This window comes from Anas platyrhynchos, chromosome 3 (assembly GCF_047663525.1).
Source record: "Anas platyrhynchos isolate ZD024472 breed Pekin duck chromosome 3, IASCAAS_PekinDuck_T2T, whole genome shotgun sequence".
Taxonomy (NCBI): Eukaryota; Metazoa; Chordata; class Aves; order Anseriformes; family Anatidae; genus Anas; species Anas platyrhynchos.
The window spans coordinates 84,942,167-84,966,891 of record NC_092589.1 but is presented as its reverse complement, the minus strand read 5'-3'; the positions used below and the strand labels follow the sequence as shown (position 1 = coordinate 84,966,891).

The window sequence follows — 24,725 nt, the reverse complement described above, 5'->3', positions numbered from 1 at the left end:
AATATGGAGAGGCCTGGCAGATTGATTACATCACACTCCCTCAAACTCGCAATGGCAAGCGCCACGTACTTACAATGGTGGAAGCAACCACTGGATGGCTGGAAACACATCCTGTGCCTCATGCCACCGCCCGGAACACCATCCTGGGCCTTGAAAAGCAAGTCCTATGGCGACATGGCACCCCAGAAAGAATAGAATCAGACAATGGGACTCACTTCCGAAACAACCTTATAGACACTTGGGCCAAAGAACATGGTATTGAATGGGTGTATCACATCCCCTATCATGCACCAGCCTCCGGGAAAGTTGAACGATACAATGGCCTGTTAAAGACTACCTTGAAAGCAATGGGCGCTGGGACGTTCAAAAACTGGGATACGCATTTGGCAAAGGCCACGTGGTTAGTCAATACTAGGGGATCTACCAACCGAGCTGGACCTGCCCAATCAAACCTGTTACGTACTGTAGATGGGGATAAGGTTCCTGTAGTGCATGTAAAAAATATGCTGGGTAAAACAGTCTGGGCTACTCCTGCCTCAGGAAAAGGCAAACCTATTCGTGGAATTGTTTTCGCTCAGGGACCTGGATACACTTGGTGGGTGATGCAAAAGAACGGAGAGGTCCGGTGTGTACCTCAAGGAGATTTAATACTGGGTGAGAATAGCCCATAAACTGAATTGTACCATGTTAATTAGTATATTACACTGTATGTTATCACTACCATGATTACTATAGGTGACTAATTAGAATGTATGGAAAAGAGTGTAACCTGAGCATGACATAAATGGTATGGAATAAGGGGTGGATAGATGTCCTGGTTTCAGTTAGCACAGAATTAATTTTCTTCCTAGTAGCTGGTGGAATGCTGTGTTTTGGCTTAGGATGAGAAGAGTGCTGATAACACCCCGATGCTTTAATTGTTGCAGAGCAGTGCTTATACTAAGCCAAGGACATCTCAGCCTTTTGCTCTGTCCTGCCAACGGGCAGGCTGGGGGTGCAGTAAGAGCTGGGAGGGGACAGACCCCGGACAGGTGACCCAAACTAGCCAAAGGGGTATTCCATACCATCTGACGTCATGCTAAACAATATATAGGGGTGGCTAGCCGGGGGAAGGGGGCCGGACTGCTCGGGGTTAGGCTGGGCATCGGTCAGCGAGTGGTGAGCAATTGCATTGTGCATCACTTGTTTGTACATATTATTATTATTTCCCTATTATCACCATATTATTATTATTGTTATTATTGTTATTATTATTTTGTTATTATTATTTTCCTGTCTTATTAAACTGTCTTTATCTCAACTCACGGGCTTCACTTTCCATTTCTCTCCCCCGTCCCAGAGAGGGAGGGGGGAGGGTGAGCGAACGGCTGCGTGGTGTTTAGCTGCCGGCCGGGTTAAACCACGACATTTACCAATCTTTGAAACAGGATATTCTTCAATTTTATGGCTTCCAAATGTACAATCCAGTAACAATCCTGACCTTTGGTACTAAAACATCATTTTGAAATGATAAATGGCTGCTGTTCAGTTGAGAGAGCTCCATACACAGGTTCTCTGTTTCCAAGTTCACAGGATACAAAGGAAGGACACAATGCAGGCGTATATTTATTTCCTAACATTTAGATGTGTTTTCAGCAGTTGTCCATCACTGTAACTGTATTATAAATCAATTACTTGATTTTGTTTTATGGACATCTTCTTCCTAGGTTCCTTCTGGCTCCAAAATTCTGCAATAAGATTACCTTTCACTGAACATATTTCAGGAGCACAAGTTACATATTCTCTTGCCTTAACTGAAAACTGAGAATGCAGACAAATAGGAGGTGCAAGATTTTCTGCTACGGACTCTTTAGGACACTCATTTCCACTAAGATGACCATTATTCTATAGCTGTCAAACACAGCTTCAGGTACGTTTACTGCTCAGCATCTATCAACACACAGCTAATGGACTACATTACTACAAGGGAAGACAAGTATCAAAAAAGAAAAAAGGATGAGTTGATCTGTTGTATGATGATGAATCAAGATACTTGTATGTATTGCTTTTGTTCTGAAACATGCTTAGATCATGCAAATCACTATTTAACACTCCTGCAACAATGGTTTTCTGAGGCAAATTTCCATGAATAGTGAGAACGTCAGCAGTAACACAGACATTCACGTGGGACAAAACTGTGAATGCTTCACGACTAATACTGGCCTGCGTATTTTGTCCTATTGCTCCAACTGGCTTTCACCAGTCAATCTTTATTTTTTAGCTGAAGACTTATGTGTATATATATTACTTTTTTAAGACAAAAAGACTCTATATAATGATGCATTTCAACAGAATTATTGAAATTATTGAATATTCTAGCTACTACAGACTAAGTTTGAAAATTTTATGTTCTTACTTCAAACACTAATTGATTCACTAAGTGATTCACTGTTTAAAAACCCAATGGCATTGCTTGCCCTGGTCTACGTTCAACACTACTGGAAAAACCGAGGATGAAAAGAAATTCTCCTTTGCTATATATAATTTAATGAAGAGTTATGCAACACCAGAAGATAAACATTTAGTTTAAAAGGGCTTATGGGCCCCAGGGATGTCTCTATTTCCTAGAAATAACACCATTATACTGAAATAGCAGCTGCTCCTTACCTGAAAAGAGTTCATGCACTGAAGTGAAGGGGGCAGAGAGGTGGTACTCAATCCCAGTATCAGCAATAATTCCAGACAAGTTTCTGATGGAAACTTTAAGGGATGAACTCCAAAATCATTTTCCCATGCATCAGCTAGTCTGTAAATTAAAAGAAGTATATTTATATATATAAAATACACCTGAAAAACAAGTACTTCAAATGAATGTGCCATAGTATTGTGATAAAAGATTCTCCTCACTTGTCACTCCTCTCCTTGTAAGTCACAGGTAAGTGTTTCTGCCAGAAATACCAGGTGCATTTAGAGCACTTTATACCTACTGCCAATTTACAGAAAGATACATAACTCAAAAGGAAAACTTAGCATACACTAGAACAATCCACTCACATATCTTACTCCAAGTTGAATATTTCTGAACCAAATGTTAACTGCCATTAGCAAATTCCCATCATATGATGTTTTTACACATAGAGCATTCTAGCTGGAAAATAATGCCTCCACTTTTTGTCCTTTCACTTCTGAAAACACAGGAGGGACAGACATGATTTCAAAAATTGATATTTATGATGCTCTTTAACACTAAGCACACCCAGTTCCTTTTATGCAGCTTTCTGCTTTAGATGTATTAAAAAAATTAAGATTTTTAGAGCGAATCACACCCTGTAAAACATTCTGAAAGCATGTTTCTATAAACTGTTCCTGCTACCATGTGCTGAAGAACAAGATCAGTTCAACAAGATTAAATCAAAACATGAGAACGCTCTACATCCTATTATGCATTAAAGAAACAAGCCTGCACACACTGTCAGATTGATTAGTGATCCAGTTATTTACTAATTTTATCTGACCAGCTAGTACCATATACTCCAGACCAAGGCAGACGCCGATAATTCTCAGCAGATTTGGAAGTATTACATTTTAGAAGACAATGTTTGCTACCTTTCCATGTCCAAGACTTCAAGATTTCAATACACAACTTTGGCATCAGCTTTCATTTCTAAATTCCTCCAGCTCTTCTGCAGACAAATTGTTCAAATTGACTAATCTTTTGCTCTTGAACTCATCTGCTTGTTTTAGTCTTATCTAGAAACAGCTGAATTTTTATAAGCATATAAAAGAGTAGGCATTACTGCAAGATTCACTGCAAGTGAAAACTAAGCAAGTATTCGCACTGTCTGTGTCCTTCTGGATGATACTCATTCCCTCAAGTCTAACAAACCTTGTCTGTAAAGTCCTGCTTCTTAGATATAGCCTTACATATGCATTTTTTATACATATGCTTCCACTATTAACTCTTCCCAGTGCCACCATTAGCTCTTCTACATATTCTACTTAGCTTAAGTTACACATCTTTCTTCAGAGTCAGTATATTTTTATTTTCTAAGCTGCATTTTTAAGGAGGTAAGAAACTGGCCTCTTGAGTTTTAACTGTTTTTTTCCTTTTCTAACCTTTCCTTTTTCTCATCCTCCTTTGCTTATCTACGGGTATGTAATAATCCACTTCTGCTTCAAGACACAGAAGCAAAACCCACAGTGCACACAAGGTCAGAGGGGCCTTCATCTCCTTAAAAAAAAAAAAAAAAAAAATACAGGGTTGTGTTCTTGCTCTCTTTTGTTTGTTTGCTTTTAATTCACAATAAAAGAGAATTATATCACTTCTAAATTACCAGATGCACCATGTCTTTCTCAGCCCAAAGCCAGAGTGAACAGGTCACTTTGACATGAGGAGATATAAACCATATACGGAAGGAGAAGAAAGAAGGGTGTCTGGCATGGCACCCTCTGGCATTTCAAATGGCAGTACCTTGCACAAAGGTTTCCCCACATGGCCAACACCACACCAAAGAACTGAGGCCAAAACCTGCTGCACAGCAACAGCCTTCATAATATGTAGCATGGGGCTGGAAATTGCTTCAGGCGCTGTAACTGTGCCAGACAGAGCTGGAAAAGCTGTTTAAAGCTACCGCACAAAACCTGCCTGCTAGGTGAAGAGCTCAGAAGAGACCCTGGAGTATTTTCACAATTGAAAGGTACAAACCTTCAGCTAAACCTCTGGATACTTTATCTATATTAAAAGGAAGCAGGACTCTTTAAAAATAGCCTGCGAGAGGCGAAGCCCTGACTGGTCCAGAGACTGTGGGGATGTGCCAGGGGAGAACATCCAGCTCTAGATCACAGGCACTGAGCTGCCTGCAACCAAGGAGTCGTCATAATTGTAATCTAGAATTGAGTTTCATATTTCACCATATTTCTGTAACTTCATTTCCACACATAATTAGAAACTAACCTTTGTTACGTTCCTTACCGTGTCTCTGTTCTACGTTTTTGACTGGTGATACAGGTAAATTGAGGTAAAGCTAGCAAAACTGGGGCTTTCAATTTTTCACAAATCAGCAAGTCAAAAGGCATCTTCAAACACACAGTAAGAGAGTTTGGAGACTGGAGGTGATACTGTAAGGTCCTGGGGCTTGGGAAGGCATTTCCACAGAGCAGTGCCCCTCCGCAAAGAAACCTTTTGTAACTCCAGGCACTACTCAAAGCATTACAACTTAATTCAGTATCCCCATTCTATTTTTACTTCATGACTTGAAGATTTTTTTGGAGCTGCCTCCTCATATTAAAGCCCAACTCTTACAGCACTGACATTGCATTAGGGCATTTTTTTGGCTGTTGGTTTACATGGGGGAAGGACTGTTTCCATAAAAACATCTAGCCCAATTATATTATAATTCTTGTTTATTAATAGCTCGGTTATGAGCATTTCCTGAAACGATTCCAGTGTGTTCCCTTATTACAAACAAACCATGTGTGTCCTAGCACTTACAGCTCCAGGAACACTCATGTTAGGAATTAGTCTTTATGACTTGTCCTTTTGCAGCATCTAACACAAGTGCTTGTGGGAAGTTTGTGCTTTGTTAGACCATGCCTCTTTGTTCTTCTTTACCCCTGAGACTCAGGGGAATATTTTGCTATAATCTTCACTGTAGAGGAAGGAGAAAAATGTCTGCTTGCAACAAAAAGAAAACAAGCCCTATTTTTTAATCTTAGTCTCATAGAGCCTGTCTAAAGAGGACTGTGTCTTTTCCAGTACAGAAAAGCAAGCTGATTATTTTCTATTTACTGAATTAGCCAGATCAGTTGATAGTGACCCTCAGGAGAGCCAGTACCAATAGAGGACAACTCAGTGCTTCCACCCAAACCAAGCCCAAATGCCAACAGTTTGGTCTGGTTGAGAATTCCTTAGCCATGTAAATGAAACTGTGTTTCACTATCCTAATTTTTAAAGAAAGAGTAATTCAAGTTGACATTAAGATAGGGCAAATTGCCAGAGGGAGTTTTGGGAAGGGCTAAGAAAAGACACACACAAAAAAAAAAAAAAAAAAAAAGAAATCAGCAGGATTCAGAAGTGCACATGGTAACTTTCGATACACGAGGGACTTTGCATGCATGTGCTCTTCTCCCTTGATTCCTAATACCTTCACTCAGCAATGAATTCTTGCTTCTAATCTGCTCTTGAGGGAAAGTAGGTTGGGCCCAGCCTGCACCTTTTGGGAACAAAGAGCCAGAACAAGTCCCTGAGAACATAGCTCATTATGCTGTCTGACAGACATAAAGAGGAGGCAAAACAACAGATTAGCTGGAAGAAGGTGAGGTTAAGAAGAAAAATAACTTATGCACAGTGACTCGTGTTTTGTACAATTCATCTTTCTGCAAACATTTGCTTTTTCTATATTGAAAAAAAAAAAGCCTTGAGATTCTGGGCTTTTCAGTTTGACAATAAAAATTATGACTCTCAGTATCGAATAAAAATTAATAAACTCTTCACAGATTCCCTAAATCATCACAGCACACAAGACTACGTACCTCAGACTGAGTTTTTGATAGATAAAACCTCACCACTATAGACCTTTGCGGTGTTTGAAGGAGATGTGAGTCAGGTTCAGAAATCAGGTTTTAAAACAAAAAGATGTAGTGAAACATACTTGTTAAATGGTTCAAACTAGGAGGCTGCTCTGAGTTCAGAAAAGAACATGTCAGACTGATTTTTTTTTTTTTCCACAGGACATTAAATCCACCTCTCTAAGTCATCATCATTCAGTTTTCCTGCCAGTGATCTCACTAACCCTAACTATTCTAAGCATCATGTCTGTCGCTCCATCTTTCCCATTTATTTCTTTATCACCCCCTTTCTGAGAACTTTTAAGCCCCTTAGCATATTTCAACCAATTTTTCTTAAGAAAGATCTCAAATATATTAGGTTTTAGCATGTTTCAAGTTCTTCTGAAAATCGGTGTCTGAATAGTGGAGAGAAATCCATATTAGTTACCTCATAGAGAAAAGCTACTGATGGAGCTCATCAGCATATATACCAGACAAACAAGTGACATTTATTTGGGACAACATTAGCAAAAACTCAATATGACATTTCCATCTAGCAAAACCAACTGCTACAAGTAAATACATTCTTCTCAGACTACTATACTCCCTAATGAGTGAGCCAAATTGAGAGACTTAGTACTTTTACCTCAGCTTTACTTACCCACTCAATTTTGTGGGTACAGGGCAACTGGAAAGGAAAATCTTGTTTGGAGGTGGGAAGAAGAGTTGGTGGTAATGATACTGTCCCATAAGGGCAAAAATCAGAGCTCTTCCTGGTGTTAATCCAAACTTAAGATGCAACCCCCTACAAATAAAAATGACACCCCAAACTCACCCTTTCTGTTTCAACTACAAAATATACCATACCCTTGGCCATGGAAACACAACAAATAGACATAAGATTAAAACATAAAACAAGACCTTCATATAACTTTCCTTTTGAGAAAGAACCACATGATGAATGCTAATCAAGCTGTTTAATATGCTTCAAGCGTAAGTGTCAGAACTGAAAGCAGTACAGAAAGTGAACAGAGTAAAATTCTACTCAAGAAAGAGGCAACATATTTGGCTACTATGCTAGATGCTGATATGACATAACTATGTGCAATGTGCTAAACTTTCAAACTGGAAGGTTGAAAAAAGAAGGTAAGAAAAAAAAAAAGAAAAAGCTGAGACTATTCCCCCCCCCCCCCGCCGCCTTGTTTTTTTCAATACTTTCTCTAAAGAACTGGATGTGTGAAGGAAAAAATGCAGAGCATGATATCATTGTCACGTTCCCATAACCAGTTAAAGAAATACAGCCAGGAAAGTAAAATTCCTACAGCAATATGAGCAAGACATTTTTAAAAAGTGAAGTGCTGTTTTCAAAGCTGTTTAGGTAATAATAATGGGAAATCCAGGGAAATTTGCTTTTCTTTAAAAAATATTAGAAAATCTTTTCTGAAATTCATAGAATCATTCAGGTTGGAAAAGACCTCTGAGATCATCAAGTCCAACCATTAACCTAGCACTGCCAAGTCTACCACTAAACCACGTCTACACATCTGTTGAATACCTCCGGGGATGGTGACTCAACCACTGTTCCAATATTTCACAACCATTTCAGTGAAGAAATTTTTCCTAATATCCAACCCAAACGTCCCCAGGTGCAACTTGAGGCCATTTCCTCTTGTCCTTATTGTTTCACTTCTTGCTTGGGAGAAGAGGCTGACCCCACTCCACCACAACCTTCCTTGAGGTTGCTGTGCTCCACTCCCTCAGCTTCTCCTCATACAGCTTGTTCTCTAGACGCTTCACCAACTTTGCTGCCTTTCTCTGGACATGTTCCAAGGCCTCAATGTCCTTGTAGTGAGGGGCCCAAAACTGAACAGAGTACTTGACGTGTGGCCTCACCAGAGCAGAATACAGGGGACAATCATCTCCCTGGTCCTGCCGGCCACACTGTTTCTGATACAAGCCAGGATGTTGTTAGCCTTTTTGGTCACCTGAGCATGCTGGTGGGTTCCTATTCAGCCAGCTGTCAACCAGCACCCCCAGGTCTCTTTCTGTCAGGCAGCTTTCTCTCAGTCTGTAGTGTTGCATGGGGTTGTTGTGCCCCAAGTGCAGGGCCCAGCATTTAGCCTTGTTGAACCTCATACAGCTGGCCTTGGCCCATCAGTCCCACCTATCCAGATCCCTCTGCAGAGCCCTCCTACCCTTGAGCAGATCAACACTCATGCCCAACTTGGTGTCATCTGTGAACTCACTGAAGGTGTACTCAATCCCCTCATCCAGATCACTGATAAAGACGTTAAAGAGAACTGGCCCCAGTTCTGAACCCTGGGGGACACAGCGTATGACCAGCCTCCAATTGAATTTAACTCAATTCACCACAACTCTTTGGGCCTGGCCACCCAGCCGTTTTCTTTACCCACCGAAGCGTACACCCATCCAAGCCATGAACACCCAGTTTCTTCACAGAATACGGTGTGAAATGGTGTCAAAAGCTTTACTAAAGTCTAGATAGACAACATCCACTGCCTTTCCCTCATCTACTAAGCACATCACCCTGTTATAAAAGGAGATCAGGCTAGTCAGGCAGAATCTGCCTTTTTTAAGCCCATAGTGACTGGTTGTGATCACTTAATTCAACTAATTCTGAAAGCATGAGATGAGCAAAAATTGAAAACGAGTATTCAGATAAGACTACAGATAAAACTAAAGGTAAAACAATTACTTCTCCAGCAGAAGTGATTGATCACAATGTTTTCAGATACATACGTTTAATTCATCAGGGATTTCTCCAATGGTCATTAAGGAATTGATCCCAATGAGTTGCTACCATGTTTATGTAAGACAGAGTAAGATGGGAAAATAGTGTCCTTAAAAGCAAGGTTTAAGACACCAAAAAAAAAAAATAAATTACATTTTATATTTCTAATTCCTTGACTTTAAGTACTTTCTTTTAATTCATTGACTCTAAGTACTAGCAAACAAACCCAATTACTCAGCAGGTCATGGAACCCACCCATAACGTCCTGTGTCTTCACAAAACAAAACAAAACAAAACAAACAAACCAAAACATATTCACAGTATATCAGTGAAGTAAGAGAAATCATGAAAAAAATATTGGGAGTCTTATCAGATTTTGAAAAGCTGGACAAGAATTCTTACTAGACTGCATTTTTTTTTCCAAAAGAAATTGAGTTTCTGCTTCTTCCATTAATGGCAAAGCCATTTATCAGTGGTAATCATCCTCTACCATGCATGATAATAACTTTAAAATGCAACTGTCTCAGCAACAGACAAAACATTCTGCTTTTGAAGAGGAATAGGTGAGCCCTTTTTTTTTTTTTTTTCTTTTCCTTTCCAGAGCTTCCCCATCACCATCTTTGATTTACCAAGCTACTTACATTAACTTGGAGGAGTCTACAGAGATCAAAACTGGAAAATAAAAAAGCCCATACTCAGAGAACTATTCAATGTTACTGCCAAGGCACTGGGTTAATTTCACTTGTTTATTTACAATCTAAGTAAATGTGCTTTGCATTTAAGGGCTCCAAATGCTGTGAAACACTTGAAGGAGATTATTATAAGTTAGTCATGGCTTCAGTGTTTTGCTGAATCAAAGCCATGCTGAAGAATCTAATAGAAAAGCTGACAAAGGCTCAGCACTAACTCTCAGGGTTCACTGAATTTTGTTAAAGTTGCCCTTTCCACAAGCTGCAGCACTGATATAAATGACAGATGACTTTATTGAACCAAAGGACAAACTTGCAAAACTAAATAACTATTTGTAAAAATGATTTAATCTAAAAACAATTCTAAATTACAGTTGATGATGTGTCTATATACTTAATATACCAGGAGGCTAAGTTATTTATACTTATAATTATCCTTGCAATGATCTAAAAATGACATAAAAATCAATGCATGCTCATTAGCTTCTAAACTCTTGCCAAAATTTAAATAATATGGAACAGTAAGAAGTGCAGTGCTTTCACACTGCCTACAGCAGCCTACACCAAAATCCTTTGGAAAAAAAATTCTTTACAGAATCAAGACACTGTTTTCCTCCTAAAACAAACATCTGCAGTCTTGTTCTAACTTGGTTTATTATTCATGTTCAATAGCTGGGAGTGTTCAAGTGATTTTTTGAGCTTACCCTTTTTGAGTTTATCCTTTCCCTAGGATAACCAGTTGCATGGTATTCCAAATTAACAGGTATCAAATCTCTCTGAAGAGACAATGAAGGCAAGAATGAAAATTTAACCCACTGGTGTCCTTACAAGGAGATGAGCAAGAGTAGTAGAACTTACCAAAGGGAGTAAGAGGACATACAGCAGTAATCCAGGCACCCACAATATGAGGGGTTGCTTTTTTATGTTTAGTGTAGTGGACTACAGAGGCCTGCAACAGAAGTATTCTAGCTGCATCTCTAAGTTGTGAGCCTTTTTTCCAATGCATCACTATACAGACAGGATGAAGGTTTATTTAACTTAGAAACAGTATTTCTAATCTCCTGTAAAGTAGTCTTACCATAAAATTACTGATATTTACATCACATATTATGTAACTACACATAAATTATTTGTATATTATTATATGATTATATAACTGTACATAAATGAATATTAAGTAATATAAAGTATATATTATATATGTATACACATACAACCATTATTACAATTCTTTTTTCTGTGCAATGCATACTTTAAATTGAGCAACTATGTACTTCTGGCATGTGCTTCAAAAGAAGTTAGCTAAATATCCACTACAAAAACTGGTTTTAATCTTTTTATCCTACATAACATTACGTCCTTTTTCAACTTTCCGTGTGTTACCATTTGACAGAGACAAGTTATTTAATACTAATAAGAAAGGCTTGTAATGCAAATTCAAATTTAACCTCACCGGAGTACCATCTGCCCGTTGCCATAATATCTTTCAAAACGGCTGACATAAGAAGTATCAAATGTTCTTGTAATATTTCAAAGGGTCTTTTAAGTAAAATTATGCTATTTGATTGAATGAATGCTTCTGTGATTTAAAACATATTACACTTGCAGTTTTCCCATTTATAACTCCAATACGTAGCATAGATTAAGGACCCCATGCTAAAAAGTACATTGAAAGACAGGGATTAAATGGTTTTGTTTGTATTAGACAACTCCATATGAATCTTAACCACATTCAATTTATTTATATAGTTCAAATTATTTTACTACTTCTCAACATGCTTTGATTATTTTAAATTAATTACAGAAAGTCAGAGAGAAAAGAAAAAGCTGCCTACCTCAATTTGCAATGTACAGGTCAAATTATCTTTCTTTTTGTTTACATCAACCAACATTTTTATTAGACTCAGCTGTCCTTTCTTTACTTAAATGTAACTACAATGGTTTTGTTGCAGTTATTCTAAAAAGTTATTAGTAAAAATTAGTCCTGTGTTTAGCCCACAGATTTTTTTTCCCTCAAAGTAGAAAAGGATGAAAACAGAAAAACAGCATTAGCACATTGTGCCAACACAGATATGGTTGTTTACAAGTAGATTACTCCTTCAAAGCACAGAAACCTATCTCCACAAAATACAACTATTTTCATGGCAATAAATCTTGAGATTTTAATCCTGTCCAGGAGTAACTTTGCCTTGGAGCATGTAATTTCCAAGTAATGCTCAACATACTTCTCCAGACTAAAGGTTTTTGGGTGTGCACCAACTGCTTTTTTACATTGCCTTGCCTCCTCCAGCTGGCTGCTATGTAATTTCCAAAGCATTACTTTTCAGTTGTAAAACCTATCAGCCATAAAGTACTTTCATTCCACTGCAAAACAGCACTAATTGTACAGTATCTGCAGAACACAAAACAGAGCTTCAGCTGAAAAAAAAGCTGAAATAAAACTTAAGTATCACAGGGAAGGATTAGCAGGTGTTCACCTATCCTGCAACCTTTACGCTGAAGATTCACGGTATCTAAAACAAATGCCTGAAAAGCTAAATCAAGCACCAATGGATAAGGCAGACTTGCATTCACCTAGATGAGTGGGACCATGAACATTTGCAAATATACTAAATCTAAAATTCATGACAGTACTCATACCATGCACAGATGGTCAGTGAGTACATCTATGACATTATCATCTTTATTTAGTTTCAGCACCAGGTAAGCAAAAATAGGCTGATCATAGAATGAAGAGAAAATTTAATTTGAGGGAACTGACCTTGGAGATAAAATCCCAAGCCAGCCAGGTACTTCCCATGACACGTCCTACCAGCAAAACCACAGTCTAAAAAAGGCATAGCAGCATCTAGGTCCATAAAGCCACCCCATAACAGTAACTGCATATGGGGAGGGAAATTCTTCATTTATCTGCAAGATCAAGACTTTGTGGCAGAAGTTAAAGCTGCAAAAGCAGCAAGCTGCAAAAAAAATAATCATCAGTTAGTTATAATTTTCATCAGAGCATCTGACTAAGGAATACAAGCTCACAGAGAAAACAAAGCTCCTGCTGAGCTTGTGATGCTCAAATATACATAGACTAGAATAATTTCAAGCTGGAAGGGACCCAAAGAACCATCAAAAGTCCAACCCCTCACCCCACACAGGACCACCCAAAAATCAGACCATATGTCTGAAAGTATTGTCCAAATATTTCTTGAAACTAAAGCAGGCTCCGTGCCATAACCACTGCCCTGGGGAGCCTGTCCCAGTGCCCGACCACCCTCTGGGTGCAGAACCTTTCCCTAACACCCTCCTCTATCCCAGCTCCATGCAGTCCCCTCGGGTCCTGTCGCTGTCCCCAGAGAGCAGAGCTCAGCGCCTGCCCCTCCACTCCCCTCGTGAGGGAGCTGCAGGCCGCCATGAGGCCTCCCCTCAGCCTGCTCTGCTGGGGGCTGAACAAACCCAGGGACCTCAGCTGCTACTCATACATCTTGCCCTCCAGACCCTTCACCATCTTGTAGCACTCCTTTGGACACTCTCTAATAGCTATTCTCTAATTTATATCCTATAAATACAATATCAATAGTAAGAAAACATGGAAGGCAATTCAATGCATTCACAATATACTTTCCTTAAACTGCTTTTTAACATTCTTTACGTCATTTTTGCTTAGCTGGGTGCAAAAGCAGAACTCACTGCTCTTCAAAGAAGCAGCTTTGCTTAATTAAGGAGTTCTTGTACAAAACCAAGAAAGCACAGGAGCTTAGCTCTTGCTGGGTGTTGGCTAAAGTCTGTTGTGACTGCTCTTGAAGATCCGTACCATGAAAAATAGTTGGCATAGCTCCAACGTACAATGTAACTGCAGCAAAGCAATGTAGTCCCACCAAAAGAAAAAATTACTCTCATAGAAACTGCATGGCCAATGCTTTAGAAAGTGCTGCTTCAGTTTAATGGCTGTTAAGACTTTAAGCTGCAGTTTTAGAATGTCTTACTGCATCCCAGGTGGAGAGAATTAAAATAATTTTGCTGGAAACAATAAAAATACAGATTGCTTTAGCCACATCACTGCTGATGAACAATGCATCGTACTGGAAGCACTGCTGATGGCCATCACCATCTCAAATTAGCAACAGTTCTATCATGACTGTAGACTGCAGGTTTTTTTCTTGGTTGAAGTCAAAGATATGCCTACAGCACAGCACGAAGGACTAAATTTGCCTATACCTTGAAATACTTTTATTTACCTTTAGCACTTCTTGATACCTTCCTGGGATACACTTCACTCTAAATTAGGACAGATGGCTTGTTATTTACCTAATGTTTTGCGTAACTAGTCTACTGCACTGGGGATGGATGCAGATGACACAGAGCAGCGTGCTATTGACCTACTGCTCAAAGCCAGACTAGTCCAGCCCCCTGCTGAGCAGGATCACCTAGAGCACATTGTGCAGGATGGCATCCAGGTGGGGTTTGGGTATCTCCAGAGAAGGAGACTTCACAATTTCTCTCTGGGCAGCCTGTCCCAGTGCTCTGTCACCCTCACAGTCCCCTCACATTCAGCCAGAACCTCCTGGGCTTCAGTTTGTGCTGCCTCTTGCTGGGCACAACTGCAAAGAGACCGGCTCCATCCTCTCAACACCCTCCCCTCAGATATTTATACACATGGATGAAGTCTCCCCTCAGCCTTCTCTTTTCCAGGCTAAACAGGCCCAGCTCTCTCAGCCTGTCCTCATACAAGAGGTGCTCCCTTCAGGCCTCTCGTCATCCTTGTAGTAGCCCTCCTCTGGACTCGCTCCAGTAGCTCCGTGTCCCTCTGGTACTGGGGAGCCCAGCACTGGACACAAAGGCTCCAGCTGTGGCCTGAGCAGGGGGGAAGAAAATGCTGCTAGCAGAGGATGGTTTCGATCCATCGACCTCTGGGTTATGGGCCCAGCACGCTTCCGCTGCGCCACTCTGCTTCTTAATGCAGGCAACAGCACCACTGACCTAAAAAGCCAGTATGCAAGCAGAATATTCCAACCCTGAGCTTCCAAATTAAAAAAAAAATAATAATCTGATATTTATTTAGGGCATGCAGAAAATAAGGGCCATGGCCCTAAACTGGACAAACAGGTAAGCCTTCTCAAGAAACTGACATCCTGAAGGGTACAAGTACACAGCAGTGCTGTAGGAAAACAAAGGCTGCTGTAACAGCTACTGCACAGCCACTGCTGACATGAGCTTGCTTACCCCACAGTAAATACAATGTAATTCCAGACAGCTCACCCTTGAAAGATTCATGAAAAGGATCTGGACAGGCCTGCAGAAGTGGTGAACTCAGTTTTATGACATTACAACAACGTCGCGCCTGATGTTTCAGTAGTGCCTCTGTATGAATGGAATGTGCACGTTAACTCCCAACTCAGAGGAGCAGTCTTACAGGTTTGGTAATAGGAAGTCAGAATTAAAGCTTAATGCAGAAGAGCAAACACAATGAAAATGGCAGAAATTTAACCAAGACTGAATGAAATAGTGTAGGCACTTTGTCAGTGTGTAACTCTGAAGAAAGGAGGAATGACTAATTTCTTGACATAATGTTTATGTTTGGAGCACAAAGCTTCTCAACACACAGGTTTCTCAAATTTCACAAAAGAAATGAAAAAATAAAGCAACCCTGCTGATTCAGAAGTGTCTAACATAACTTTTTACACCACACTATTGCCTCTTGTAAAATCTTTTTCATAAAAAAATACTAGGTTCATTTTTTTAAATTTAATTCAAGTCTAATTTTACATTGGATTTGTCATTTCCAAGCCCTTAGAAATTCTATCATTTTCTAATTACTGCAAAAAAACAAGAGGGAGTTGAACAAAGTATCTCATGAAATATATTCCATTTAGTTCTTCTTCTATAGCTTCCTAGGAGAAGGCAGTAGGGACGTGAAACTGAGGTCCCAACAGAGGTATACATGAGCAAAAATTAACTCACAGACACAGAGTAGGGATTTGAGTGCTGATGAGTAAGGTTAAGAAATCACATTAATTGTAAACAGAATTAACCCTCTTGTTATGGCATAAGGCAGATCTTTTTCACCTTCTGGTTTCTTCGGTGTCACAAATAGATTCCTTCTAACAAGGATAAAAGTTTTCCACTGCTTAAAATTCAAGTGCTGTCACTGCATTTTTAAGAATATACTGATGGTTAGTAGTAAATTCGGCTTTGGGGTAAAAGGACACAGAGGAAAGTAAGTTCATACTTCTGTCCATGATTTCAGCTCTACCTTTATAAAATTCTCATAATTTTTAAAGTGTACTGGACTGCCTGAAAAGAACCTTTGCTTTGCATGGCTAACCACAGAAAAGTTTTTGTCTTTAATAAGGGCTTAGATAAATAATCCCAAATCCCAGTGGGCCTTGTTAAGGCAACATCATAAAATTTTTACACTTCCTTATGAGTTTGGGGAAAAAAAAGTCTACGTATCAGTCTGAGCTCATGCTGACTAATGTGGCCTTAGGGAAGGGACTGTTGAAATGCATGCGTATTGCCATTAGAAATGGATTTATAGATGCAATTATGATAAATCAGCATGGGTTTATTAAGTAATGATTAATTGTTTAAAAACTTACTGATTTTAGAAACCATGCAGAACCAAAATGTGCAGAACTAAAGTTTAAATGCTGTAAAGCTGGTAACTTGTTGGTTCTGTGCATTGCGTGCACCAGGAGGTATTTGTGTCACTCAGATTTAGGTAACCAGTGATCTGACTGATGAGCAGGGATAGGAGAGCTGATGGAGACGGTCCCCAGCTGGTCACCCTGCCTGGATGTCTGAACCGCTCATCACTCATTTCCTAAATTGACATGGTTCACGGTGCAGCATCTTTAAGCAACCCAAAATTGGCAACAATTTACTTTCAGCCATATGCTCTGAACTGCAGCAGTTGAGGACTTGACTGTCAGGTGGCTCAGACATCCGTGCTGCAAAGGCCGGGCGAGCAGCTGGTACGGTAACCTCAGCAGCCAACCCAAGACCGTGACTGAAAAGCAGGCTTGGCTTAAGTGGGACAGTCGAAGTTCCTCATCGAGTCAGTGTAGGGAGAGGAGCAGCGATGTGGTGTGAACCCTTGGCAGGCAGCAAACCCCGTGAGCAAACACCAGCCCCTAGCAGCACACAGATGGAGTCTCCAATGTCCTACCCCACTGGCACTGATTTCAGGCCTGTGATCGGGGCTGGAGACTAGCTACAAAGAGTAACACTTACTGAGAATTACCAACCAGGCAAGTGGCAAAGAAGAATTAAAAAAAAAAAAAAGAGAAATAAAGTCAAACTGAATGCACAATGCTCTGTATAATCAGTGATCGCGCAGCATTGTTCTTGCCCAGTACCTAAAACCCTGCCTTGCACAGGCACGGCATTAAAGCTCTTTGCTTAATGTTCTCATGCAGGTTATTCATACTAACTGTGCCACGCGAAGATTTGCATATGCTCCATAAACCTTAATACCCTTTTTAAGACCTATTATACCAAGCAGGAGGCCATTTCTGAAGCTGAAATGGATTTTCAGAACAATATAAAGATAAAAATGTTTTCTGGCCCCTGATTTTTAAACCTTCGGGTAAAACTAAATCATTTCCACAGTGCTGCTTATATTCCATATTGAAGTATATACAAATACCAGACACTCCAGAACATTATGCCTGAATCCAAAGGGAGAAGTTATCTTGCTGTACAAATAAAAGTTGTAATCACTGTTCACAAAAAGCTCTCAGCTTGCTGCTTTAAAGTTATTCAATTTTTTTCTTCTGCTGTACTGACTTCATAAGAGAAGCAAATTCAGTATTTCACAACATAATTACAATAACCTGCAGCCAAGTGAGGAACATCACAAATCACAGAATCAGTTGATCCCGAGAATTCACAAACAGCACAATGTATTGGTTCCACTCATTCAATCCACACCATTGCCAAACAAAAGCTTAATTACTAAAGTCAATATTTCACATATGCCATACTTCCCCTTTACGACTGAAACTATAATTTCCCTGGAACAGTTTATTTTTATCATTTTCCTTATTCACTGATGTGATTGTAGCAAAATTTGTACAGATGTCTGCTCTACACAGGGTAGGACACGACACTGGCATTAAAATATCAGGTGTAGCTACGGGTCAAATTTAAATAGCAATTAAATACTAAACAAATAAATTAAACCAGCAGTAAAGCACACAACTTCCTTTCCTAGAAATGAGCTTTAAAACTAACTGCAAATCTAGAGTGCATGACTTTCCACTAGCCCCTTTTCCCTGCCCTCAGCCAATGTGTCTTCACACAACAGCCAACTTTCCTCTGAAAGTACTCCTCCATAAATAACCTCCAATGCTTCACAAAACTGTCCCTAATTTTTAAACCTTCTCCCCTCTGAGCTAATTGCCAGGTTTTCCCTTTCAACTAGTCAGAAGCTTTCACCCTTCATTAAGGCAGAGATTTATCAGTGTCTGCATAATGCACAGTTAAGTTCATGAAGCCCTCTGCAGCACTTACGTGGTTGTCCATGGAGTCCTGCTGCATGCACAGAGCAGAGCTGAAGGAATCACACAAGCCATCAGCTGCCCTTCTGAGATACCACCATGCAAGCTACAGAGAGCACACACACATACCTAGACATAGCCAAATAAGTGAAAACAGACTATTTTGGCTCTTTATTTTTTGTGAGCTTTCTTAAAATTTTATGGATCAAGAGCAAATAAATCTGGTCTCAGCTTAGAAGCATGAGGAAAAAAAAGGAAGGCATACAGCCCAGTAGCTGGGTTCTGGACATGAGCAAGAGTAGCACTGGAAGTGGAAAAAAAAAAAGAGAGAGGATTTAAACGGAAAATTAAATCTAGGTTAAGTCAAAATTTAATTTAAGGTTGGATTTTAATTAATCAAGTCAACACTTTAGAAGAAATCCTTCCCTCATAGGGTGGTGAGGCCCTGGCACAGGCTGCCCAAAGAAGCTGTGGATGCCCCATCCCTGGAGGTGTCCAAGGCCAGGCTGGATGGGGCTTTGGGCAACCTGGGCTGGTGGGAGGTGTCCCTGCACATGGTTGGGGGTTGAACTGGATGGGCTTTAATGTCCCTTCCAACCCAAATCATTCTGTGATTTCATATAAAGTCAGTGCTGAAATAGGAGTTGATGTTACAGACAGAGAAAATGAAGATTTGATGAAAGGAAGTAAAGAAGGCATGCAAAGACTGATTCACAGCCACCAGAACAGTGAAAACAGAAGCCTTTGAGTAGGCTTGTTCATTCAAAGAGGAGATGCAACAGCAGAAAGGAAGGCAGCTGCAAATAAACTACTACAAATCCTTTGCAAATAAAGTTAATTAGAATGGACTTCAGACATAGGAAAACACATTAAGGTGTTAAAAAAAAAGACAAAAACAACACAACACCACACTTGATAATTAATGATCTTGTTGACCAAGAGCCAAATTGAGACTGTGGTACCAGTGTGGCTCTCAACACACATGCTAACTTCACACCCTGAAGAGAGAGCAAACAACATACAGTGAAGGTGAACTGGGAAGTCTTTTGGTAGGTCTGTGACACAGCCAGTGCACTAAACCAGAAAACATCTCCAATACAGAAAGCTCATTTATTTCCCTGCAAGAAAAAGAAACTGTGTCAAAGCATTCCTTTTTGCAATTTTGTCATAGAATTATGGTTTGGGTTGGAAGGGACATTTAAGATCATACAGTTCTAGCCTCCTTGCACGGGCAGGGACACCTCCCACCAGCCCAGGTTGCCCAAAGCCCCATCCAGCTTGGCCTTGAACACCTCCAGGGATGGGGCATCCACAGCTTCTGTGGGCAGCCTGTGCCAGTGCCTCACCACCCCGAGTGAAGAATTTCTTCCTAAGATCTAATCTAAATCTACCCCTTTTTAGTTTAAAACCAATATCCCTTGTCCTATCACCACACACCCTGGTGAAGAGTTTTTTCCCCATCAAAGAGCTTCTCCCCATCTTCTTATCATGCTGCATCTTAAAAGCATTTATGCTTCTTGGCAATGTTATTCCTACTGAAAGGTTTTGCAGGAACCTCACTGCTCAGATATTAGAAACCTTCCAATCTCCAGTTTAACATCTTCATAATCAACCATAACAGTATGATCTTTTCAATTTCTTCTGAAGGCAATCAATGAACATTTAGAGTTATCTGGTACCCATTGCTACATTATTTTCAGCAATTTGCTGAGTAAAGACTTGCATCATACATAATTGGTGATACCAGGAAGTCACCAGGATAATTGTATTATACAGAATGGCCCTATGGATAAAGAAAAGCTGCAGAGGTGCTAGAAGGGTCTGCAAAATTTCTATTGGGGGGCAAAAACAGCTTCTCAGCAACTGATTTCCTTTTACAGAAGCCAGTGAGAGCTTCAGCACTTTCAGAAAGAAGAAAATACCATCTCTAATAAAACAATCTCTAAACTCAAACAGGTGTTTGCATTTCTTAATCATCATGAAATGCTTCAAAACTTAGAGGCCTTAATAATATTAATGACATGCAGCCCCTGCTGTTTGAAATACAACAGCTGAACATCAACACACAGAAATAATATGCAAATAGTTGGAAATACAAAGTCTCAAAAGACAAATTTTTAGGTATGGCTACAACCAGTAAAGCTCACTTGTTAATGGTATTATATGCAAAATGCACTGAATCATTAAACATCTGACGGATCTTCTTAGAGCAACGTTTCAGTCTTGTTTTCAGAAGATGATTCTTTACATTACCAGCACTAGTTCCAGCTGGTCAAAACAATTGTGGATTCTTTTTCTTTCTTTACAATTAAAAAAATATCCCCCAACTTCTGGAGGAAGTTCAACATCTGGAGAAAAAAATAGTGTAAAAATACATAGAAACATTTCAGCAGTTTTCTATGCATTTGTTTCCATCACTAAATATCAACTTTGGACAAAGAGGAGGAAATACAATATATTGCTGAATCTTTCTGCTTTATAAGGAACACAGGACAGTTGGGAAGCTAGCAAGAAAGGGAAAAAAAGTGCATACAAAAGTGCAACTACAATGCCTGACACCTCATCAACATCTCCATATTGACATAAAACAATTGGGGGTCAGGGAAGTGTCAGAAAAATCAACTTCCACCAGGAAAAGAAAAAATGTGCTTCGGTTAGAAAACGACTTCTACCAACTCTGCTGTTGTAGCCTCGATCAATATCAACTGAACTGACCAGTAGGAGCTTAAAAGCCCAAGCTGGAGCATTGGAGGTAGGGGCATGTGGGCCAAACAAATGCCCACAGTCATTCCCAGAAGTCTTCAATGAGACACTGCACAATTTTGCTGTCCCCAGGAAAACCAGCAAGATCAGGATCCACAGGAGCACTCCAGTGATTGCTGTACTGCTGTCTCCAGGAGTACAGGTGACTCCATAAAATCTATTCGTATCACTGTGAGGTAAAGAAAAATTTGAAGGCTTAGCAAGTATTCTGGTAGTGCATACATGCTGGGAAGAATGTAGACCAAACGTAACACTCTTTTAACCACACACAGAGGGGAAATGGGCACAGTCTATCCTACAGCTGACTTCTGGGTAGATCTAACAGTTCTGCCTTCAGCAATTATTTGACTGAAATTCAGCAATGTACTTGTCTGAAAATCTAAAATTCTGCAGCAGTTTTATTCCCTGGAACAATACCTTCCACCTTTCCAGCCAGATCTCCTCCCCTTCTGCCTTGCACATTCATATCCACAAAGGCATCAATTATTATGCCTATTAGTCATACAAATTATTTCATTTATAGCTTAAGGCCAGTATTCAGAGGACCCAGCAAGAGAATTGCTTGCTCTGTTTATCCTCGATGCTACAGCATTCAAAATAAGCATCCAGCAGCAATATCCTATTGTTAGCACACAGACATTCAGCAAACAAACGGAAATATCCTCAACAACTTCACAAATTAGCCTTCCATGGTCTCGAGTCATATGCTCCCAATTTGCTTGTGCCTTACTGATATATAAAGTATTGCAAGTAAAATTAGCAGCCTAAATCATTTCATTAATCTAAGTATTGTTAGTTTACACAGCCTGTCATGGAGAAATACAATAGAGACAACAAATGCTAATTAATTTAAAACAGCTCAAGGCTCTAGAATTCAGAAAACCAAGTTTTGAGGTTTAAGCAGTTCTTGTCAGCAATCTGCCTAAAAGACTTTTGTAAGTTGCTTTTTTTTTTTTCCCCACTCTTTGCTAATTATAGGATTCCTTCCTGCTCAAATAGATCCTGTCATTTAAAAGGAATCATAGGAGTTGAGTATTTACAGTTTTCAAGTAAACCCAACAGTCTTTAGAAGTCTATCAGAAGCAAATTCTATGCACCTAAGTGAAAAGCTGCTATAGTTCAACCTACAATTACAACAATATCCTCAGTGTATCATGACTATGACATTTCAGCTATCCAGCTTTCAAAAAAGCAGTGTTAAAGCAAAATGAATATAACAGAGAGATACATGCCTTATAGTAGGACTTGCATAGATATGACATTGCTGAGCCTCCAGCAAACTGGTCAGTAAATCTAAATATAATTTTCAAGAACGCTGCATGATGTAGCACCAGGATAACGTTTAGGTTCTCCAAGTCTCTTTTGCCAGTATGAATACAGAATTTTGTTCACTAAATCCCCCAATACTAGATCTAGAGGCAACTTACTTAAAACGACAGTAGATCAGTTTAAAAGAGATTGAAAGAATATTTTTACACCTGTACTGACCTTCAGAAACTTGCTGTTCTAAAGGACTGTGGAGGCAGACAGCACCAGTAAGGTCAAGAAGTGTTTACACAGAAGATGGTCAAAAGATGCTTGGGATAGTACTAGAGGAAATAGGCAGGACTGTATCCTCTTAACATCCTTAATGAGATAATTAAATGAGATACATGAGATACATGAACTGAGTAGTAAAAGACAACTCATGTGCTCCTGTAAGTAACACCTCATGATCTCAGTGAGAGGATAGTGGGCTAGTTGGAACGCTGATTTGGCCCAGCACAAAATTTCTTATATTCTTATGTTCCTATAAAAGCTGAATTAACTACCTGACTGTTTCAGCCTATAAATTTTAAATTAGTTTTAGACAGTCTTGCTGCTTTTAATTCTCATTTTTTTCCCAATCCAATTCATCATTTCTCTCACGCAAATTCTGGTATTACCAGAAGATCTGAGCAACTGTAACGCGAATGACAGAGACATGGGAACCACCGAAGTTGTGCTTTACTAATCAGTGTTTCACTAATAAATACGAAGAATAAGGAAGATGATACATAAGATTGAATTGCATTTTTGCTTTACCATATTACAGAATGACAAATCCTGATTTCAAAAGCACATTAAATGTGATAGGAAATCTTGACAGCATATTTATCTTTTTCTCCAAAAAATTAGAAGCCAAGAAATAAATCAGCAGTTGTACTTGCATTCAATTTCTTAGTTGCACATTACCAGTTACTGTGTGTATGGTATTTAACACTTCTAATGCACAGTACAACAGCAGTACCTTTCAAGACGCGTAGACAGAGAAGCATTTTTTATGCTACACAAGGCAAAAAAAAAAATTATCTGGATTAGGACTGCAATTTTTATTATTTGAAAAAGTCAGAGCCCTATCTCCTTTGACTTCAGTGCTAAATTTCAAACACCATAAGCAACAAGCCCAACTGGAATGATAACATGAGCAAAATCTGAGCCAAAATAGAGACCTCCTTTGGTAGGCAAAGTTCTCATTCCAACATTTTTTTCTCTAATTCGGTTAGTACTTCTAAGACTATTTATAATTGGAAAGATTAGATACCAAAAATATGACAGCTCCAGAGAGCTGGGAAGATATATGCGTGTTTAGGAACAAGAATAAAGTTCTTCAGTAACAACCATAAAAGGCTGTTGTACATGGCAGGTCTAGTTTCAACAAACACCAGTCTGGGTGTTTCTCCTGAAAGCTATACTTACTAAGTTGCATACATCTTTTTCTAGAGGTTGGAAAGGATGTTACCAGTATTGAAGAACAGTTCTTTTCAAGAGTAATCTCTAGCTAAAGAAAAATAATAATAATGCAGTTCAGTGGGCTATATAGCTCCCCCATGTCTCTCCCAAACTCAGAGGAGTATTTTTCTTTCCTGCCTGCCCCAAATCCCTTGACTGGCATCAGACTGCATCTTTCAAAAAGCTTTGCCTGCCTGCTCTGGTCAGCTCTTTCAGCCAGCCCATCTGTGGTGTCAGTTCTCTTGATACCACTAAAGACTCCATGAAGGGACAGGAAAAAAAAAGAAAAGATTATCTGAAATAAAACAGATCCTTTACAGTCCATTTACAGTCACACCCACTCATTTAATCATTCCAGAGATAGCACAACAAGCTTCTTAAACTACAAAACTCACTGTAAGGAAACCACAGAACAGTGGAAAATTGGTCACTCCTCAGTCAGTCAAGTCTCAGTCTGTGTGCTCACTGCGTATTTTCTACAAGCAAGAGATACTGAAATACTAGGAAAAGGCATTCTATTGCAGACATACAAGAATCAGTGATATACTATAGCATTAAAGAAATTTCAGACAATTTTAGGACAGCTTGATACTTTTATGAGAGGTGAATTACTGTAGAATCATATACAGAATGAGCCGTTCTTGGGACAACTTGACGTTCTGCAATCCATCAGTAACTGAGCTTCATAAACCTCTCACTGTACATGGACACTGATGTAATCATAGAACTCTAATAAAAGCACTGACACTCCAAAAA

At 39.5% G+C, this 24,725-nt stretch overlaps 1 protein-coding gene and 1 non-coding gene across 11 annotated transcripts in view; both read right to left on the bottom strand.

The window, feature by feature from the left end:
• Positions 1-24,725, bottom strand: part of UBE3D (ubiquitin protein ligase E3D) — an 83,989-nt gene that overhangs the window by 35,041 nt on the left and 24,223 nt on the right. For 4 of the 10 annotated variants that reach the window (XM_072036245.1, XM_038177397.2, XM_038177400.2 and 1 more), the window contains exon 9: positions 2,647-2,785. The exons of 1 other annotated variant lie outside the window; for it this stretch is intronic. In XM_072036245.1, the coding sequence (XP_071892346.1) occupies positions 2,647-2,785 (139 nt within the window). Of the gene's footprint in view, positions 1-73; positions 165-1,487; positions 1,728-2,646; positions 2,786-12,727; positions 12,927-20,411; positions 20,804-21,038; positions 21,388-24,725 lie in introns of those variants that run through there. 5 more of the 10 variants (XM_072036243.1, XM_038177396.2, XR_005264663.2 and 2 more) reach the window with 5 other exon arrangements.
• Positions 14,835-14,906, bottom strand: TRNAM-CAU (transfer RNA methionine (anticodon CAU)). The gene has a single exon. It is a non-coding gene; the product is annotated as a tRNA-Met (tRNA).